The sequence below is a fragment of the Cervus elaphus genome, chromosome 11, assembly GCF_910594005.1.
Source record: "Cervus elaphus chromosome 11, mCerEla1.1, whole genome shotgun sequence".
NCBI lineage: Eukaryota > Metazoa > Chordata > Mammalia > Artiodactyla > Cervidae > Cervus > Cervus elaphus.
Genome location: NC_057825.1, coordinates 11,381,948 through 11,400,533, shown reverse-complemented (window position 1 = coordinate 11,400,533; position 18,586 = coordinate 11,381,948). Strand labels below are relative to the sequence as shown.

Here is an 18,586-nt window from a genome sequence, read left to right as displayed (position 1 = left end):
TCACTGAAGTGATTCCTTTCTGGGAGTCATTCTCTTGCTTTTCCTTTAAGAGCAAGTCTTAAGTCTCCAATAATTACTAGTAAAAAAACCAACATAGATTAATTTATTTCTTATTCAAGAAGCACCAGATTCAAGTAACTACAACACAGAATATTAAGGCTAACAGCTAACTGAGAAGGAGCTGTGGGAACACTGGCTGGGTCAGCAAAACTTCGAGGAGGGCCTGCACACCAGGCTCTCAGAAAACAGAAGGCAGGTGCCACAGGCAGCAGGGCAGGACCTGGGGAACACCAAGTTCAATCTCTTTACACAAGGACAAAAAAAATGCACCAATCTTGCAAAGAAGAGACTTTAACTTGAGCTTCAGCCCCCTTCCCCATACATGAGGGCATGGAGTCCATAAACTGGCAAGCTGAAAAAAAGAGCTCATCCAAGCAACATTCTTGGAGAAACTTGGATGCCTGGCCCAAATTCCAGCCTGAGATCAAAGACAGCAAGTTCACTGTCTTCAAGTCCTGAGAAGAGGGCTCCTGCTCCTCAACCTGCCCAAAGCCAGTAAGTAGGATTCCAGTGACATGAGCGCCCTCTACAGACTCAGAGAAGGCCCTGCTGGAAGTGGGATCCTCAGCAACCCAGTAGCAGGGGCTGGGGTATTCTGATCTTTATCCCACCAGGTTTTCCCACTCCCTGAGTGGCACCTATGTGGGCTCAGTAAAATGAGTTATTCTCTTGTGCGTATTCAGCCCCACAGAAGTCATTCAAACAGGATCCTCTAATCAGAAGTTCTCTCCTGGGATTCCCAAGTCTATGGAGGTCAAAAGCCTTACCAGAAAATCAGTGAAGGTGGGAGCAAAGAAAGCATTTTAGAGGGGGAGGTGGCTGCTGCTACCATAGAAACAGCAAAAACCAACCACTAACTTAACAAATGCAAAACCATTCCAACTTGTTTGGGGGGTGGGGGGTGCCTGGTGGGGGTTGGGGGCGTGGTGTCTGTATATCAAAGCACCTTGCTTATACCTCTGCTCCTGACCTACCACCTCTTCTCCTCTCCTCTGCTGTTTCATTTCACTGCTGTTCTCATCACTGATGCTGGTGCCCTGAGCCTCAACAGGGCTTTCTTTGATTCATATCCATGTTAAGCCAGTGTACCCAGGCCAGCTTTGCTCAACAGACCTTTGAATCACTATTTGTGACTGTGAGCCGCTGTCAAGTATAGGAAAGTGATGTAATCTGTAAAATGTTGATGGGAGATGTTGAGTGGACAGATTTCTAGACTGCAGATTATGGGGAGAGGTTTGAATTCTGCACTCAGGTCTTCAGATTTAAATTTCCCAAATTATTTAATACTTGAGGATGGGGATGGAGAAGACTTACAGAACCTGAAATATACACAATATGAAGCATGTACATCTAACACCAATCCATTACAATCCGCTGATGCCAAGGTGCCAACAGTGCTGAGATTACAGGTGAGACTTCCTCTAGTTTACAAATATTCTTTAATGTGAGTAGATCAACTTACAAAACTTAAAAATGTGCAAAATATATTACATACAACCTGAGTTACTCATAAAATTACTCATAAAATGCTTTTAAAAATTGGGGAAATAAACCTTTTAAATTCCTCCCACTACCACCCCTTCAAATTCTAGGGAAGACAATTCATTATAAAAGGAAATATCACAAGTCTCTGATTTTGTTTTTTCCTTTCTGTAGTCCTACCCACCTCTCATATACACAGGACTAAAAATGTTAAAGCACCTACTATAACGTGTCAAGTACTGAGGTGGCCTTTGATGATCATCGTCGTTTCTACCCCTGCCCTCAACTATCTTCTGAGGTTGGTATTGTCAGAAACTAAGGCAGAGAGAGTCAATGACCTGCCCAAGGTCACACAGATAATTAAAACAGGACCCTGGGCTCCAGGGCCAGAAGGCCACACCACAACACCAGCTCATAGGTAACCTGTCTCAGCTGTGAGCTGGGGGCTCCTGAGCAAGTTGGGAACAGACAGCAGCCCCTTGATTCAGGGGGTCATTCCTCATCAGCAAAGATCTTCAGAAGCTAAGCAAGTATAAGATAAAGAAGAAAAGTAAAAGTTGCTCAGCTGTGTCCGACTCTTTGCAATCCCATGGACTATACAATCCATGGAATTCTCTAGGCCAGAATACTGGAGTGGGTAGCCTTTCCCTTCTCCATGGGGTCTTCCCAAGCCAGGAATCGAACCAGGGTCTCCTGCATTGCAGGCAGATTCTTTACCAGCTGAGCTACCAAGGAAGCCCAAGAGAAAAATGGTGGTTACCAATTTCTCATTGAGCCAACTCGCAGACCCCCTCTGATGGTCACTTCCATGGCGGGGAAAGCACTGCCCACACACCACCACCTAAACATTTCTACAAGGTGATATGCAGAGATGAACATTAAGAGCCAAAGTCTTATTTCACATATTCCTCACCTCCACCAAAAACCCTCAAAAGACAAATAGGGTGAAAATTACCAAGGCTCTTCGGTCTGCCCATTACTTACATAGTTAATGCCTTCAACAAATATTTGCAGACACTTACTATGTTCCAGGAACTGTATCTTATGACAAATATGGTCCTTTACCATGGTATCTCCATACGCAGAATTCTAGACACATATGCAAATATGCTACTGGGCATATTCATACTGTGTTTTCTTTATAGTAGAATATCACTATTAAACAAGTCTCGTCTTTAACATGTACTACCAAATATTTAGGAAAAACTATTGAGAAAAACCACAGAATAAAAGAAAGAGGTAGGGAAAACACATTTTTATTTGTCTCTGGGTCACAGTAAGTGCAGAAGCCTTGTTTCTTCCCTTAGGATTCATTCTTCATAGGGAAACCACTTCACTTTTCTGGAAGAGGCGAAGGGACCAGAGTTCTAGGCAGCATCCACCTGGGGACAGCTGCTACACACGGGCTGTGACCCCAGCTGGTAAGGCCCCGTGTGAGACGCTCTCCCACTGCCGGGCCAGCAGCCTCCCCTGCCCAGCTGCTTGTGGATTTACGTTGCTAGTCACAAGGGAACTTGGATTCAATGTGTACGCAGAGCAGCCGGACTCATCCAGGCTACCTCCCCGCCTCACCCCCAAAAAAAGGCTCTGCAGGCCAATGGCAGCTTCCTTTTACTTTGAGCTGCTCAGCCAAAAGATCACCATCATGATCCCAGTGCTCAAAAGTTAGTTGAGCAACCCAGGTTCAAGGTCAGATATCGGGCAGGGTTGGAGGCAGACACAATGCATTTCAGTCTCCAGCCTCCTACTTACTTATTGCTGTGCACCCTTGATCAAGTTATTTCACCTCTCTGAGATCACTCTCCTCCTGTGTAATATAGTGATGATAACTTAAGATTTATCACACAACTACTAAAAGAATCATGGGTCTGGCACATGGTATTGCTTAAAAACTGGTAGCTTATTTAATCCAGCAAGCCAGAGGGCTCCAAGGGGCATAATTTCTCTCTAAGGGGTGACTGTCTGTACCAAACCCCAGGCCAGGAGGAGGTCCAAACAAACCTGCTGACAAACCTTCACATAGTGCAGTGGAGAAGTTCCTATAATAATTAATCCAAGCAGAGAGCACACTCCCTAAAAGTTCAGAGAATATAAAAGGAGCACTTCCTGCTTTATGGCTACAAAGACCAAACTAACTGGGAATATCAGTCCCCCGGGCCACCCCTGCTTCTTAAATGAGATTACAATAAGAGTGATGTACTGTACTACAAGTCAGCTGTGACAAGCAGCACTTTATAGAGCTATCTGTTTGTCTCCATCACTGCATCGCACAATGTGTCCCTGGACTCCAATGTGCAGCTCCATTTACCGCTACATGACAAATGGGCAGCACTTGTAAAAGGCACAAAGAGGTCCGCATCGGCCATGTAATGGTCACCACAGCTGTACCCGAGTGCTTGAGGGGACAAAACAGACCCCCAAGTTCATTAAACTGACCAGTAATGGATCTTTCAAAAAGTGCCTTAGGAATCATACAGAAAAGGCTAAAATAAATAACTCAGCATGGAAGGCTAATCTGAAATGGTGTTTGATAAATTATTTATAACACAGGCGATTGTCTGCATTTAATATTGGAGCTACTAGTAGCATCTTTAAAAGATGATTTATGGGTTGTAATGCTATTAAACTTTATATTGGCCCACTGCTAGCTATAAAGTCTGCTGAGATTTAGAGAATGAGTTTTAAACTGTCACTGCAACATCAGAGGAGATGGAGACTGTATTAAATCTTTACTTTAAACCTGTTATCTAGAGAGTTGCCTTTTGTAGACACTCACAAACTGATAGATTACCTCGGCATCCACAGTGGTACAGGTCCAAAATAGTACTGCAAAGAAACTTTTCCACATTATTCTTGTCTACAGCAACAGTCAGATCTCTCTTCTCACTTAAGAGATTTTTAGATTGAGAATGTCACCAGATTTTTAGACTGAGAATGTCACCAGAGTAGGGGATCTAGCCAGTGGGCACCCTGGACAGTTCAGCATCAAATTAATACTCTTTAAATAGACCCTCAACATGCTACTGTTCAGTTGTGCATTATGAACAGTGCTTTACTTATGTTGGGGGCAGGCAAAATACTAAATATGCATCTGACTGAAAACCTAACCTACTATTTTAGATACAGCTGCAGAATCTGAAAACACACATATATGGCAAGTCATTTGAAACAACAGATTCGTAACTAAAAATTTTTAAAGAAGTTAAAATAAAACTGGTTATTTCCTGGAAAATACATGCCATTTATGTGGCTGAGGTGCGAATGTTAAGCAGGTTGAAAAAAAGAGAAACACTCAGCCTTTTTCATAACGAAGGGCACTCCCTGACGCCCTTGTTTTCTAGGGCATTTCAGAGGCACCCCCTTGCTTTCTGTGCCACTGCCATACCAAGAGCCGGGGGCAGTGGCTCTCCTGCCTTTGCTTGAGGAGAATAAGGATGTAGGTGGCATCACAGCTGAACTCTCCCACAATTTTCATCGATTTTCTTATTAAATCTACAAGGACCATTTAGTTCATAACAGTTTGCTCCTTTACTAAAAACTAACGATTTTACTCAGTAAGAACTGAAGCAGTCCAAACTCCATCTTGGAAAATCTGCATAATCTTTTGTCACTCTGACTTGAAACAGTAAAAAATGTTATTTCTCTGATGATCGCAGCAGAACAGATAAAAGTCTGGGTGTGACAAGAGTCTGGACTCTAAATTAAAGAGGACCAAAATCATGCTCTTTCAATCCCAGCAGCTAGCACAACGCTTGGTGTGAATATCAACAAATGAAAAAATGAAACACTGACTTCAAATGCATTCACAGCTCTGCCAAAACTAAAACATGAAACTGATTATGAAACAAAGATCAATTAAAAAAATATAAATACAAAACGGGGGAATTCCCTAACTGTGTAAGTCCAAACTGGGGACCAGGGAGCAAGAGCATTCAAAGACAGTCACACACACAAGAGGAAGAGGTTTGGGCAGGACATTCTGCAGTGGCCTACTGGGAAGCTGAGGTTCTGACTGTGCCACTGACGTGGCCTGAAGGAGGCATTCATGGCTGACAGTTGAATAAAAGTTAAAGAGCTTAAAAAAGTGTTTAAAACAGGTCCCCCAAAAGCAGTGTGCTTCCTGTACCTGTAACAGGCCTGATGTATCCCCCTGTATAGCCGCATACTTTATAGTAGAAAAGGTTAATTTTTTTCAGACTGGACTGTGTGATAAAAGCAAAAGTGTCTTGAGTTTTTGTTTTCGGCTTGAGCTGTTCGGGTAAACACAGTCTGCCTGTGTAAACATCTGAACTGTTTGGCGTAACTGAGTTGCAGCTGGTGCTGAGGGTGCCCAGAGTGGGGACTGATTTAGTGACCATGTCTTTAAGGTCTAGATGGTGCTGCCATTTCTTTCCTCATGGCATCCAAGAACTGTGTGACGCAAACAATGAAGGGCAAGCCACTGGGGATTCATGAGTGATTAAAAAGGATTCTGCCTGAGATGGGAAGGGGAGTTCATATTCAAGGAACTGCCAGCCAAGTCCCTGCCAACTTGGTCTGTCCCATCACTGAATGGTGCAGAAGTCTGAGCACGGCTCAGGCTAGGAGAGATGTGCAAGGCTGCACAGCTACAATGGGCCGAGAAAAGACGAGAGAAGCCTGGGAGAACTGGGTTACTAATGAAGACAGTACTCAACTCTCTCTGAGCCACAAGGGCCGTCAGAAGAATAGGGACAATGCCTCTGCCCAAAGGCTGCTGGGAGAAGTAAAAGGGATGGGAATGCCCTGACATACAGACTTTATAAACAGAATTGGCACCAAATTCAAGGGCAGAAGGAAAAAGACGAGGTTGTGAGAGAACTAACATGGGCACCCACCACATCCCTGGGTCTTAGCCAAACACTTCTGTTACCTTATTTTATCCTCATCATTTCCGCCTGTACTGCAGAGGAAACGGAGGCACAAGGAAGGGTGGCTGGTGTATTCAAAGCACACATGCATGCTAAGTTGTGTCCGACTCTCTTAGACCCCATGGACTGCAGCCCACCAGGCTCTTCTGTCCATGGGATTTCTCCAGGCAAGAATGCTGGAATGGGTTGCCATTTCCTTCTCTAGGGGATCTTCCCGACCCAGGGATTGAACCCATGTCTCCTGCACTGCAGGTAGATTATTTACCACTGAGCCACCTGGATGGTCACTGAAGGCACACAGCTCTGTATAAGTGGGACCCAGGGATCCGTGCCAAGTTAGTGCCTGGCATCACCAAAGCCTGTGTCTTCCTATCCCACCACAGGAAAAAAGATGGTGGGCAGGAGGCTCTGCTGGATTCTGAGACAGCGAATGGAAGGAAAAATACCTAGGCTTCCAGAGGGAAAAGGACCAAGAGAGGTGGGAACATACTGCTTTCCACAAGGAGAGGAAATCAGCATTCACAGCATATGAGTACACAAATATATATTTCCAAGGCTGCACTGAATCAAATATAATCAGGGGAATCGGGGGGAAGACTAGGTTTAAAGAAAGAGTGAGAAATATGTTCAACAATTCTTCAAATGAAAACCAAGTTGCCCCAGGTAGTAATAAGATCTCTCTCCATAAAACAATGTGGTCAGTGATAACTCTGCCAATAAATTCCTGCAGATGCTTCAAGGGCTATCACCAGAAAAGCGGGGAGGCAGGGATCAGAGTGGGTTTGTTCCTTGGGTCTCAACAAAGGTAAAAAGGAGCCACGTTCACATCGAGCCTATCTACCTCCAAAGTCTGGAGGGTGGGAAACCAGTGCAGAGTGTAAAGTGCGTGGGAAGGCTATGGGCACTGTTCACTACCAGACGCTGCTTCTAGAGCCTCCAAGGGATTAGGGAGGACGAGGAGGAGGCCCAAGCAAGCTCAGAGCACTCTTGTTGAGAGCATTTAAAGAGGACCACAAATGAAGCACATTTCAAATGATGCAAAACCCCTGAAAGAAAGGTACAGGTTAGCTTAGTTCAGGCACACATTTACTAATGCTCTGCTCTGATACTAATACACTCCAGGGACAGTGTGCCAAACACTGGGCATAAGGCCTGAACAGATCAGACCCTGCCCACGAAGACTGTAGAGTCCAGAGAGGAAACAAGTGCAACACAGTAAGAGTTTTTAAGAGACAAGGCTCACAATGGAACTATGAGAAGGGTACAGAGGTCTCGCAGGATGCAGGTGATAAAAGACTGGGCTGAGGCTTCACACACATGAAAACGGCAGCCAAGCAAGGGGTAGAAGTGATGGCAGGGGTAAAGCCATGAAAACGGGACGGACACAGGTGTAGGCAGGTAGCTAGTTCCACGTGGCTGGATCCCAGAGAGCCTCATGGGCCACACAGAGAGCTAACCCTTCATTCTAGTGGGAAGACGAGGAAAATTTTAAGCTGGCAAATGACATAGTTAGATTTGTGCTTTTTGAAACTGCAGCCTGGAAGCAGTGGGGGAGGAGAGGCCAAAGGCAGGTCAACAGGAAAGCAGGTGATTGGAGGGCCTGAGCAGACACCAGGGAGGATCAACAGCAGAAGTGGGAGGCAGATGAGGGAGAGGAAGAAGCAGCAGCCAGGTGGGAGCACAGGAGATGGAGAAGCAGAGAGTGCCACCTGGACTTTCAGCATCAGTCATGGACACTGACCAAACTCTACACAAACTTGGCCTTCACAGAAAGGCCTCTGTAACTTCCTGGAAGCTATTTTTCTGATGGGTTGATGGGAGACAATGATTAAGTTAATTCCATATCCTGTGGCAGGAATTCTAAAGGGTGTCACCATAAAGGGACAAGATAAAAGACAGAGCCAGTGACAGTATACTAAGGTTGTTCTGGAAAAAAATAGCCTGGGCTAGAAGCAACCTGTAAATGCCACTTAATTGGTGGTAGGGGCTCCCCAAATACTCCTGCCTGGCCCCTGGAATGGAGTAGAAAGAGTAGAAGGGATGGGTTGGCAATGGGGGCAAGAGCAGAAAGACTGTAAAGAAGGAAGCTCTAACAGAGATGTATGGTCATGAGGGTTTGGCCATGTTTGAGGAGCAGCTCTGAACAAGCAGAAATGGACAGGCGGAGAGCAGACAGGGCAGGTGAGTCCGATCGAGGTCCATGCCCATCACCTTTTCCCAGGACCCGAGGCACACACAGTCTGCAGATACACTGTTTCTTATGGATCTTGGGGAAGGGAAGCCTTCCAAAAGGGCATAAGGAGACTTCTGGAGCCATTGCACATATTTGCTATATTGATCATCGTGACAGAGATGGGAGGAGGGGGAGGGACGAGACAGAGGCAAAGAATCTGAGAATGAAGATTCAGCTACGAATCAAGTCTTCTTACTTACAAGCTACGTAGAATCACTCAACACTTTTTTTAAGTCCCAATTTCCTCATCTGCAAAAGAGGCCTAACACCACCAGCAGCAGGGTAGCTGTGAGGATTCAAAGACTCCATGCACAGAAGCTGTGAGCACAGTGTCTGGTATGCAGGAAACCCATGATGACAGCTAACTTGGTTCGATTCTACCCTCTTTCTTAGTACACACGAGCGGTTATCAAAAGCTTAACCCTAACCCTTTCAGAACTACCAATGCAGTGGGCAACCAAAAATAACTTAGTACTTTTATAACTTCTAGTTCAAAGCAAATCAATTATGAAAGAAGCAATTACACTGTAAACGAAATTCAAAATGATACTGTAAGACTGTGCTCACATGTGCAACTTCCACACAGACTTACTGCCATGTCAGTAAGTGTACTAAATAGCACATTTTCACTTGTTATATGTCACTAGGAATTCTATTCTAAAAGGAGAAAAGAGAACTTTACATTTACTGTTTGCAGGCACTGTGCCAAGTACATTCCTCCACTTATTCTTCCAAATAACCCTTTAAGATAGGTACTACCCTTTCGCCAAATCCAGGAAACCAAGGCTCAGGGAGGGAAAATGATGAACCCAAAAACAAACAGCCAACAACTGGAAGGTCTGAGATTCAACATAGTTTTGTCTGACTTCAGAGCCCATGGATTTTTGACTCAAGACAGTAGATCCTCCAACAATTAGCATCCAAAAACAGCAATGACGCTTGTTTAGTCCTTAGATATAACTGATTACTCACTCGTGGGTTTATCTTTTTAAAGTACTTTACCTCTGAAATTCTTCAAAGTTGCAAAGATATTGCTTAAATAATGCTACTTATCATTCCATTATTCATCTGGCTTAAGAACATCCTGATGAATTTTTATAAAAAATTCATACATTAAAAAAAAATTCACACATTCATCAAATTCTAAAGCAAAAGCCTATCAAATTCACTGCATCCAGCACTACATTTAAAGGTTGATATCTCCCTAAAATATAAAATAAAAACTTCTCAGCAAACAGAATGAATCAAACTACTCTTTAAACCACCTTGTACGTCAATAAAAAAAAGATAACCATTTAAAGTTCATTTTCCCATCAGGCCATTTGTTGATTGTAAATCTTAATTAAAACAGGGACTTCACTGGTGGTCTAGTGGTTAAGACTTCACCCTCCAATGCAGGGGGTGCAGGTTTGAGCCCTGGTCAAGGAACTAAGATCCCATATGCCTCATGGTTAAAAAAAAGAAAAAAAACACATAAAACAGAAGCAATACTATAACAAACTCAATAAAGACTTTAAAACAGTCCACATTAAAAAAAAATTCTCTAAAATAAAAACAGAGTAGGCATGTCAATTATACCTCGATCTTCACTAAAACAGACTGAGAAAAGGTACTTTAATTTTCTCTTAACATTCTGGGACATGAAGTAGTCAGGGTAAGAGAGCAAACTTTTGTTAAGCCTGACTGTAATTTACAAATATGATCCTCCTAATAATCCCTTCAGGTGCTGACTTAAGCCCATTTTACAAATGAGTTTTCTCTCTTACAAACTGGGGCCACAGGGGTTACAGAAGAGGCAAAAACCAATCTTAAACCTAGACCTCTTCAAAGTTCATGCATACACTTTCTACCATGCCCTGTTCTTACTCCTGTCACTCTAATTTAATTTATCTTCATTAAGAGACACCAATCTATTTGTCAAGGAATCAAAGTTAATGAGTCCCTAAGTCTTTTCAGCATTCCAGTATCACCACAGTTCTGATTTTAGGGAAAAAAACTACATTCCAACATTTATGACAGTGTGACAACAACTCTGAGTGTGATTGTGGTCTACAGACACAATGTTCATTGCAAATATTTTCAAAAACCTGGACTAGGTGGAATTTTAAAATATCTATTGAGCACAATTTCATATTTAAAAAATTTTTTGTTTGTGCACAATTTCAGGGTTAGGGGAGAGTGGTATAAATTACCTCACAGAAACCCACAAGTAACATTATCTGCTAAGGTTAAAACTTTAACTACCTTCCTGAGGTATGCTGCTGGGGTCTCATTACAGCAGGTAATCTCACATTCTGCCATGCACAACACACTAAGTACCAGCATCTCCCAATTACACTGCAACGTAAATCTCAAAGGACATTTGAAAAGTCTACACAGCTCCTGCACCCACTACCGAAACACAACAACCCCTAATGGAACGTGGCAGCTTTCTAAACTAAATATTCACACGCAGGGACAAGGCTGCTTAAGCTCAGCCCTCTCCCACACTGAAAAACCGATGCTAATTAAAAGGCCACACTGACTCGGGAAATGACCGCTCAGACAACTTGAGACACTGTCTGGAGTTTTGTTTTCCTATTTCCAAACATGTTCAGCTCCCTAAACTTCCAGGGTTACACCACTGACAGCAAGTTAGAGCAGGAGCCCGCACACCTCTGTACATGGTGATGCCCCTCTCCTGGAATAGCTTCCTCTCCTCTTCAGACTCCCCACTCCACCCCTTCCCTAATCCCCAAGACAAAAACAATCTCAAGTGAGGAGTTACATGCTCTTTGAGGCCACCTTAAAGGCCCTCAGACAGACCTTAACAATTCCTCTTCTGCATCAATCCTATGCCCCCCTTATAAGCACCATTCTCGTACTTTCAGTACTCTTTGTGGGCCTGTTCACCCCAGGAGGCTGTAAATGTCACCAAGAAAGAGACTCTGCCTCATAAGCAGGCACAGAGCTTGGCGCCTGGTTGGAGAGAAGTAAGACTCAGGTGAATGGAACTCAAGGCCACTCTTCACATCTCAGAATGACCATCACCCTCAAGAGTTTACAGAAGCCTAACGGCAACTCTAATGGGGACAGAGATGTGCTGGTGGTGTAGGTACCAAGAAATTTCTGGTTTCTTTGCCCACTGCTCTTCTGCCTTTGCCAACTTTTACGTGTCTGAGAAGTTTTTGAGAAAGCACTTAAAAAAAAAAGCCTTCATAATAGGAGAGGTATCCAAGGTACATTTGTTCTTACCATAATCATTTGGCTATTTTTGGAACTGTCTTTACCTCAGCTAGCAAAACCTAGACTTGATATAGGCTGTGATGCAAGAAAAATAACTGTCATAAGAGTAGTAATGGCTTTGAAATATCTCATCTAAGCCAACTTTCTCATGCCTCTTAAGAACTGCCAATCCCTTCAAATATTGGCAGTTCCATTTATTCAGATCTTCCGATACATAAAATCTGCTGACTTTCCCCCCCTTAAGTTGATGCAGATATACGAAAACCATAAAGCTTTTTTCTTTTTTGGCTAGAAACGAAACTTCTCTGCCTGTGCAAATTATAGGGGCATTTTAAAATTACCATATGTTTTAGATCAGAAGGTAAAAACAGTACAGCAGCCCATGAAAACTTTCCAGCCCATGAAAGCTTACAATTAACTCATTAAAATACAGCTCAAGCCCTCAAGTTCCCTTACTCTTGTAGGTAGTGGTCCCATTTAACATTTAAATATCTGTGTCAGTAAGTATACCATTTTTGTGTTCATTTATGTGTACAATGTAAACACACATTGGTACCTCATTTAAATATTTAGCTCCAAATGTTATTTTAAACTTAATTTTTCCACAGAGCTATTTGATTTTTTAAAAACAAGAAGATGAAACTTCCCCCAAATTCTTAATCATACTTCAGTGTACATTAACGAATGTGTAATGTGTAGCTGCTTTGCACGCCCACATGCCCACCACCTCCCCCTTTCTGATACCGCACACCACACAAGTATAATAAACCATGTTAATATTTCATACCACCGTGAAATATGCTGGAGTATCAATTCAACATCTGCTGTCTTTAGGGTCCAGGAGTCCCGCAGAGACACTTTCAATTTGTAATTGAGTTCTATGCTGAATTAATCAGCAGTTTATCTTTTTTACTAAAATAACGTCTTCACCACTAACCCAGATTTACATTAACAATTTATGCCAAATTACCTGCCAAGGCAAAACTTATAAGATTCTAAGCTACCATCTAGTAACACTCAGTCCTATATTTCATTTCTTATATTTCTCTAACCTGTACACAAGAAAAGTAGAAATCCATTGTTCAAGAGCTTGCAAGCCTCCACCACAGATGACCTCTTGGATTTGTGACAAGAGAGCTTCACTTCTGACAGTGAAATACAACCAGAAGCAGTGGAAGGTGTGCGCTCTCCTCTTCTTTATGATTCAAAATTTTTATGAAGTAAGATTTCTAGAATGGCATAAAATCAGTAAGAAATAAAAGAGCTTCTTGTATGTCTTTTCCCAAGGAGCTGTGACATTCCAAATCCTGGCTTGGCTTAAGTAACAGAAAGAGACAACCCACATAAAGGGAGCATTTTTAGTACCGTAAATTATATCCCTGAGACCCAAGTCAGCAAAGGCAATTCAATTTGATAAAGAGATGGATAAAGAAGTCCATTTTCTCTTTGACACCATGATGCCGAATATATAAGCAATAACATCTTCCTTTTAATTCCACCTGTGTAGTTGAAAGTCACCAAACATTAATTTCTATTCAACTTTCCCATAGCTCTTGCCTCTCTCTGGTTCAAGAGACTCTGGTCACAGAGAAGTTACATTCTGTCTGCTGGATCTTTGCCATAGGTGTAGCAAGCAACACACTTTGTGAAATATTTCTCCTATGTAGTGTATGTTCCCCCAGCTTTCACAGTTACAGGAAATACGTAAAGTGAAAACATCTCAAATGGAACACGTGCTCCAAAGAAATGCATCATAAATAACTACCTATCTACTTCCAAGTAAACTAATCCCTTGTTTTCAATCTACTTTGCCAATAACTGTTTGAAGAATTTCCACCATCATACAGAACAGCCTCTTTCAATTCAACCCCTGGACTATAGCACCGAGTGTATGCATTCAGCTGGTACCCAAATAGCACCTGCTGATTGATTACATATTATTGATTATTTAAGAAAATGAAATTCAGTGTATATACAGCAGAGTAGAAGACATGGAAAAATTTTTACACAGAAATATTTTTGGTGGAAAAATCAACAATGAATTCTGAAATCAGTAACTACGGAAGTACACCATCTGCAGTGTTTTCATTACTCTTCAAAGAATCAGAAATGGAGACCTTCAAATTTTACACAGGGTCACTTCCCTAAGACTTGTTGATTCTTGAATTCCTGCGGCCTGACCCCAAGTGGCCATTTCTCTCTCTAATATTCTGTGTTTTACTGCTTTTACTGCATCCTAGTCGCATTTCAAGAATTTCATGAATCTATATATTATTTTAAGAAACAGATTAAACTCAAAGGACTGAAAGAATAGACTTTACTGATGCTTTATTAAGCAGGACTCATAGCCAAGTGGCCATTTCTAAATCAAGGAAGACTAGGAATCCTAGAGAATCAAAGGGAGAGAAGCCATATGCACCAGCAACACTCCAAACTCTGCATGTGTGTGTGTATGAAAGTCGCTCAGTCGTGTCTGACTCTCTGCGACCCCATGGACTGTAGCCTGCCAGGTTTCTCTGTCCATGGAATTCTCCAGCCAAGAATACTGGAGTGGGCTGCCATCCCCTTCTCCCAAACTCTGCATGGTGAGGAGCAAAGCCCTGCTCTTGAATCATCATGTGAAAGACCAAAGAAAACTTCCATGTGCCTTGCAAAACACCATACAATGAAAATGTGAGCAAGAAGATTCAAAGGAATAGCCTTAACTCAAGAAGCCCTCTTTTGCCTCTCCAAAACTGGCGCACCAGTGTTCTCAAATTCAGGAAAAAAGGAAAACTCACTTTTTAGAAGGGGATCAACTCAAAACACCTGATTCTGGTGAGAAGTTTAAACCATCAACAGTGCCTCCTCATTATTTATTCCAAAGGTTTGAACAGTAATTCTCCAAATCACTCACTGAACTGTAAGGCCAACTTTAAATCTGTTTACTTCTAAAATTAAGTCTTTAACTCTACTACAAATAATTCTATACAGGGCCCCAGGGATTGTATCTTCAGATTCTAACATCCCTTAAAACTTTTTTCTTTCACATTAAATACAATGAGAGAAAAATATTGGGGAAAATTAATATATTTTTGATCTAACAATGAAGACACAATTTACTATGTCTAATGCTTCAGGTCTTAAGGAAAGCCAATAAGCAGGAATTATGACCAAAAGCAAATGACAGAAACAGTCTCAGGGAAAGAAAGCCTCTAAAAAGGAACTTTGAATAGTTAAACAAATACACAACCATCCCAATTACTGCCCAAATCCAGTGCATAAAGAAGTGTGTCAAGTGTTTCAATAGTTACATTTCAACATATCCATAGCTGCACTAGTTGTTAACCAATAAGGAATCCATCAAAACAATGAGACACCAACTCACACCCACTGGGATGGCTGTAATCAAAAAGCCAAATAATAAATGTTGGCAAGGATGTCCAGAAACTAAAATCATTACACACTAACCCAGCCACACTGTAAACCAGTCTGGCTCAAAAGGCTAAACACAGAGAGTTACCACATGACTCAGCAATTCTACTCTTAGGCATACAGCCAAGAGAAATGACAATATATGTCCACACAAGAACTTGTACACAAATGTTCATACCAGCACTATTCTTAATGGCCAGAAAGTGAAAACAATCCAAATATCCATTAACTAATGAATGGGTAAATAAAATGTGATATATCCATATAATGGAATACTATTCAACCACAAAAAAGAATGAAGTATCAATCCATGCTACAAAGATGAAATACTACAAAAATACTTTAAGTTAAAGAAGCCATTCACAAGACATACTGAATGATTCCTACCATAGAAAATGTCCAGAATATGCATGTCTGTAGAGACAGAAAGTAGGTTAGCTGTTACCTACGGCTGGGAAGGCTGAGGGGAAATGGGGAGGAACTGCTAATGAATATGGCATTTCTTTTGAGGGTGATGAAATTGTTCTAAAACTGATTATGGTGATAGCTGTACAACTCTGAACTAAACACCACTAAATTGTGCACTTATGGTAGGTGAATTGTATGCATGTAAATATTATCTCAATGAAGCTGTTATTAAAATAATAAGGCATCCAACATTTTATACTAGAGAACCTAAAAACAAAAAGTTAAAACACTAGTGACATGTCACCCATCAATCAAAGAACTCACATTCTGATAGTAATATTTTTACAGAGATCATAAGAGACAAAAATGTCAGCACAGATTCTTAGGGACATATTGTAAGAAAGAATTCTGGCTTTAAGTATTTTTTGTTTTCTCCAGATACACAAGACACCTAAACAGATATAGCAGTACCCAGACAAACAAAACCTTAAAATCTAAAAACCTGGAAAAGTGAGTCAAGTCCAGCTTATCAAGCTGACATCTATTAAACTGCTAAAAGCAAAACAGTCTTAAACACCATCCATATAAATACAGAACCCCCCCCCCCAAAAAATCATTGTTTATGACAGCTATCAAGGGTCAGTGTATTTTTTTTTTTTTTAATTCTGCATTTACTTAAAACTGTGTCTGATGCTAGCAGGGTTCAAGTCACACAGGAAGGTGCTTCGGCTAAACACTGATCGTCTTCCTTGATCTCCATTGTCTGCTGTGTGGGTTCCGCCAGCAAACCTCCCAGCGAGTGGTCACCTTCCTATGGAGTCATTAAACCTCTGACTGTCAGCTGGTGGGATTAGCCAGCAGCTCCCACACCTGAGCCCCCGTGGCAGGGACAGAGGCATGTGGATCAAGACCACTAATGAATACAGAATTCACATGCCGCTTGTCAGGGCTCCTGCGCGCCAGTCGCACAGATGCAACCTAAATAAGACGGGGGACAGAACAATTGTTGACGAAGATTAAAAAGTTTTGGCAGTTGGGGTAAAAAGGACACCTCATTATTCAAATATGATAGTCTTGCTTATTTTTTATATTTTTGGTTCAAGCTATTCATGATTTGCCTCAAATGGACAAATGCCATTCACCAGTATTTAAAGGCTTTTTGGTCTCATCATTAAATCTGAAGAAGGCTATGCCATCTGAACATTAGCTTTATAGAGAAAAACAGCTCCTATGTAAATACTTGAAAACTTTGGGGAAAAAAACAATCTCAGGATATTTCCAGGAGAGGACAATTAAAAGGTGAAAATAAATTCTGATAAAGTCAAAGAGAAAAAAAATCTTCCACAGCCCAATGACTTACTTATATTTCCCAATATCTCTATATTTCTAACTTTGTCTCTTTCTATCCCTGGGGTCCTTCCACTCGCTGAGCTCACCAAAGAGGTTAATACACCTCCTCTGACACTCATCTGGCTTCCTGCCATCTTCACAAGACCTCATCAGAGAAAAGGAATAGCCCAAGCAGCCCACACCTCTGCCCACCTGGAGTAAGATGTCTTCCCCACTCTGTTGTCAAAGAATTACAGGCCTACAAAGAGGCAGAAGAGCATGGTGACCGATCTCATTGGAGGGCCAGACTGACCAGGGTTCAAACCATGATTCTGTCACTGCCTGCCTGTGGGGCTTCAGGTGAGATATTTCACCTCCCTACACCCTATTTTTCTTCTCAACAAAACAAGGATAACAAAGTACAGACCCCACCCAATTGCGGAAAAGTAAATGAGACAATACAGAGAAAGCTGTTAGAAAGAGCATGGCACAGCATAAGCACTCAAAAAGCATCAGTTATTATGACTGCTGTGTTTTCAATACCTTCTTCCTATAGCAAAAAGGTGAACACTTCCACAGCCTGTGTTATGTGTTAAAGAGGCTTCTTCTACTGCCATTATGACCACTAGCTAAGCCTGGCTCCGATTTTAAGCTTTCAGATGAAAAAGAAGAATCAAATCTATCTACACCATGTTATAAATCATCAAGCCTGACATGAGTACAAATAATCATGTTAGTCGTTGCTATGTGATGTTTGTATCCTACTACCGAATTACTTTAAAAAAAAAAAAGAAAAGAAAAAATAGAATCAGCTGACATATTTTAGAGACAATTTTGTGTGAGCCATCATCTGAAGTGTTTTACAGACCACACCTAATCCCGACAGCAACCCACAGACAGGTCTCTGGGTCCCCAACGTCTGGATGAAGAGTGCCGGCCATGGCTTGCCCAGAGTCATGTGGTGAGCAGGGCAGAAACACACTCACAGCCCAATCCTCCAGCTCCTAAGCTCCCGTGACCCTGTCCAGGTGACCACACTGAACTCATGCTCTGTGTTTCCCTTCGGGATCAGTCTATGTGTCAAACTGAACAGACTTTTTTTTTTTTAATCAAAATAATGAAGCTCTCTTACACCACTGTCCATCTGCAAAATACAAATAAATCTGAAACTTCGGTATCTTTCTACTATTAGACTTAAACACACAAAAAAAACATTTACTTCTACAATTTGCTATCAGAATACCATATTGGTATCAACTGTTTCATTAAAGTGGATCTATAGCTGCCTGCAATGACAGATTAATTCTGCTTCCTCTGTAGCTAGGTGTTTGGCATCACATTTGTGAGGTAACCACAAGCCTTTAGGGCGATAGCAGCTCACATCTTTAGCAATCTATAAGGGCTTCTCCAGAGGCCAGAGCTTGCCGAGTGATGAAATATGACTCCATAAATCAGATGGCTGAAGTGGCACTTGTATACGTCACCATCTATCTTTGCAGCCTCCCTCTGAAGGGTACAGGGTAAGAGTTTATCCCTCGGTATTGCG

General features: G+C 41.9%; 1 protein-coding gene across 2 annotated transcripts in view; it reads right to left on the bottom strand.

The window, feature by feature from the left end:
* PSMB7 (proteasome 20S subunit beta 7) overlaps positions 1-18,586 on the bottom strand; it is a 56,142-nt gene that overhangs the window by 3,931 nt on the left and 33,625 nt on the right. The window contains exon 7 of one of the 2 annotated variants that reach the window (XM_043916887.1): positions 11,243-11,362. The exons of the other annotated variant lie outside the window; for it this stretch is intronic. Coding sequence (XP_043772822.1) covers positions 11,258-11,362 — 105 coding nt within the window. The 3' untranslated portion in view covers positions 11,243-11,257. Of the gene's footprint in view, positions 1-11,242; positions 11,363-18,586 lie in introns of those variants that run through there. 2 annotated transcript variants of the gene reach the window in all.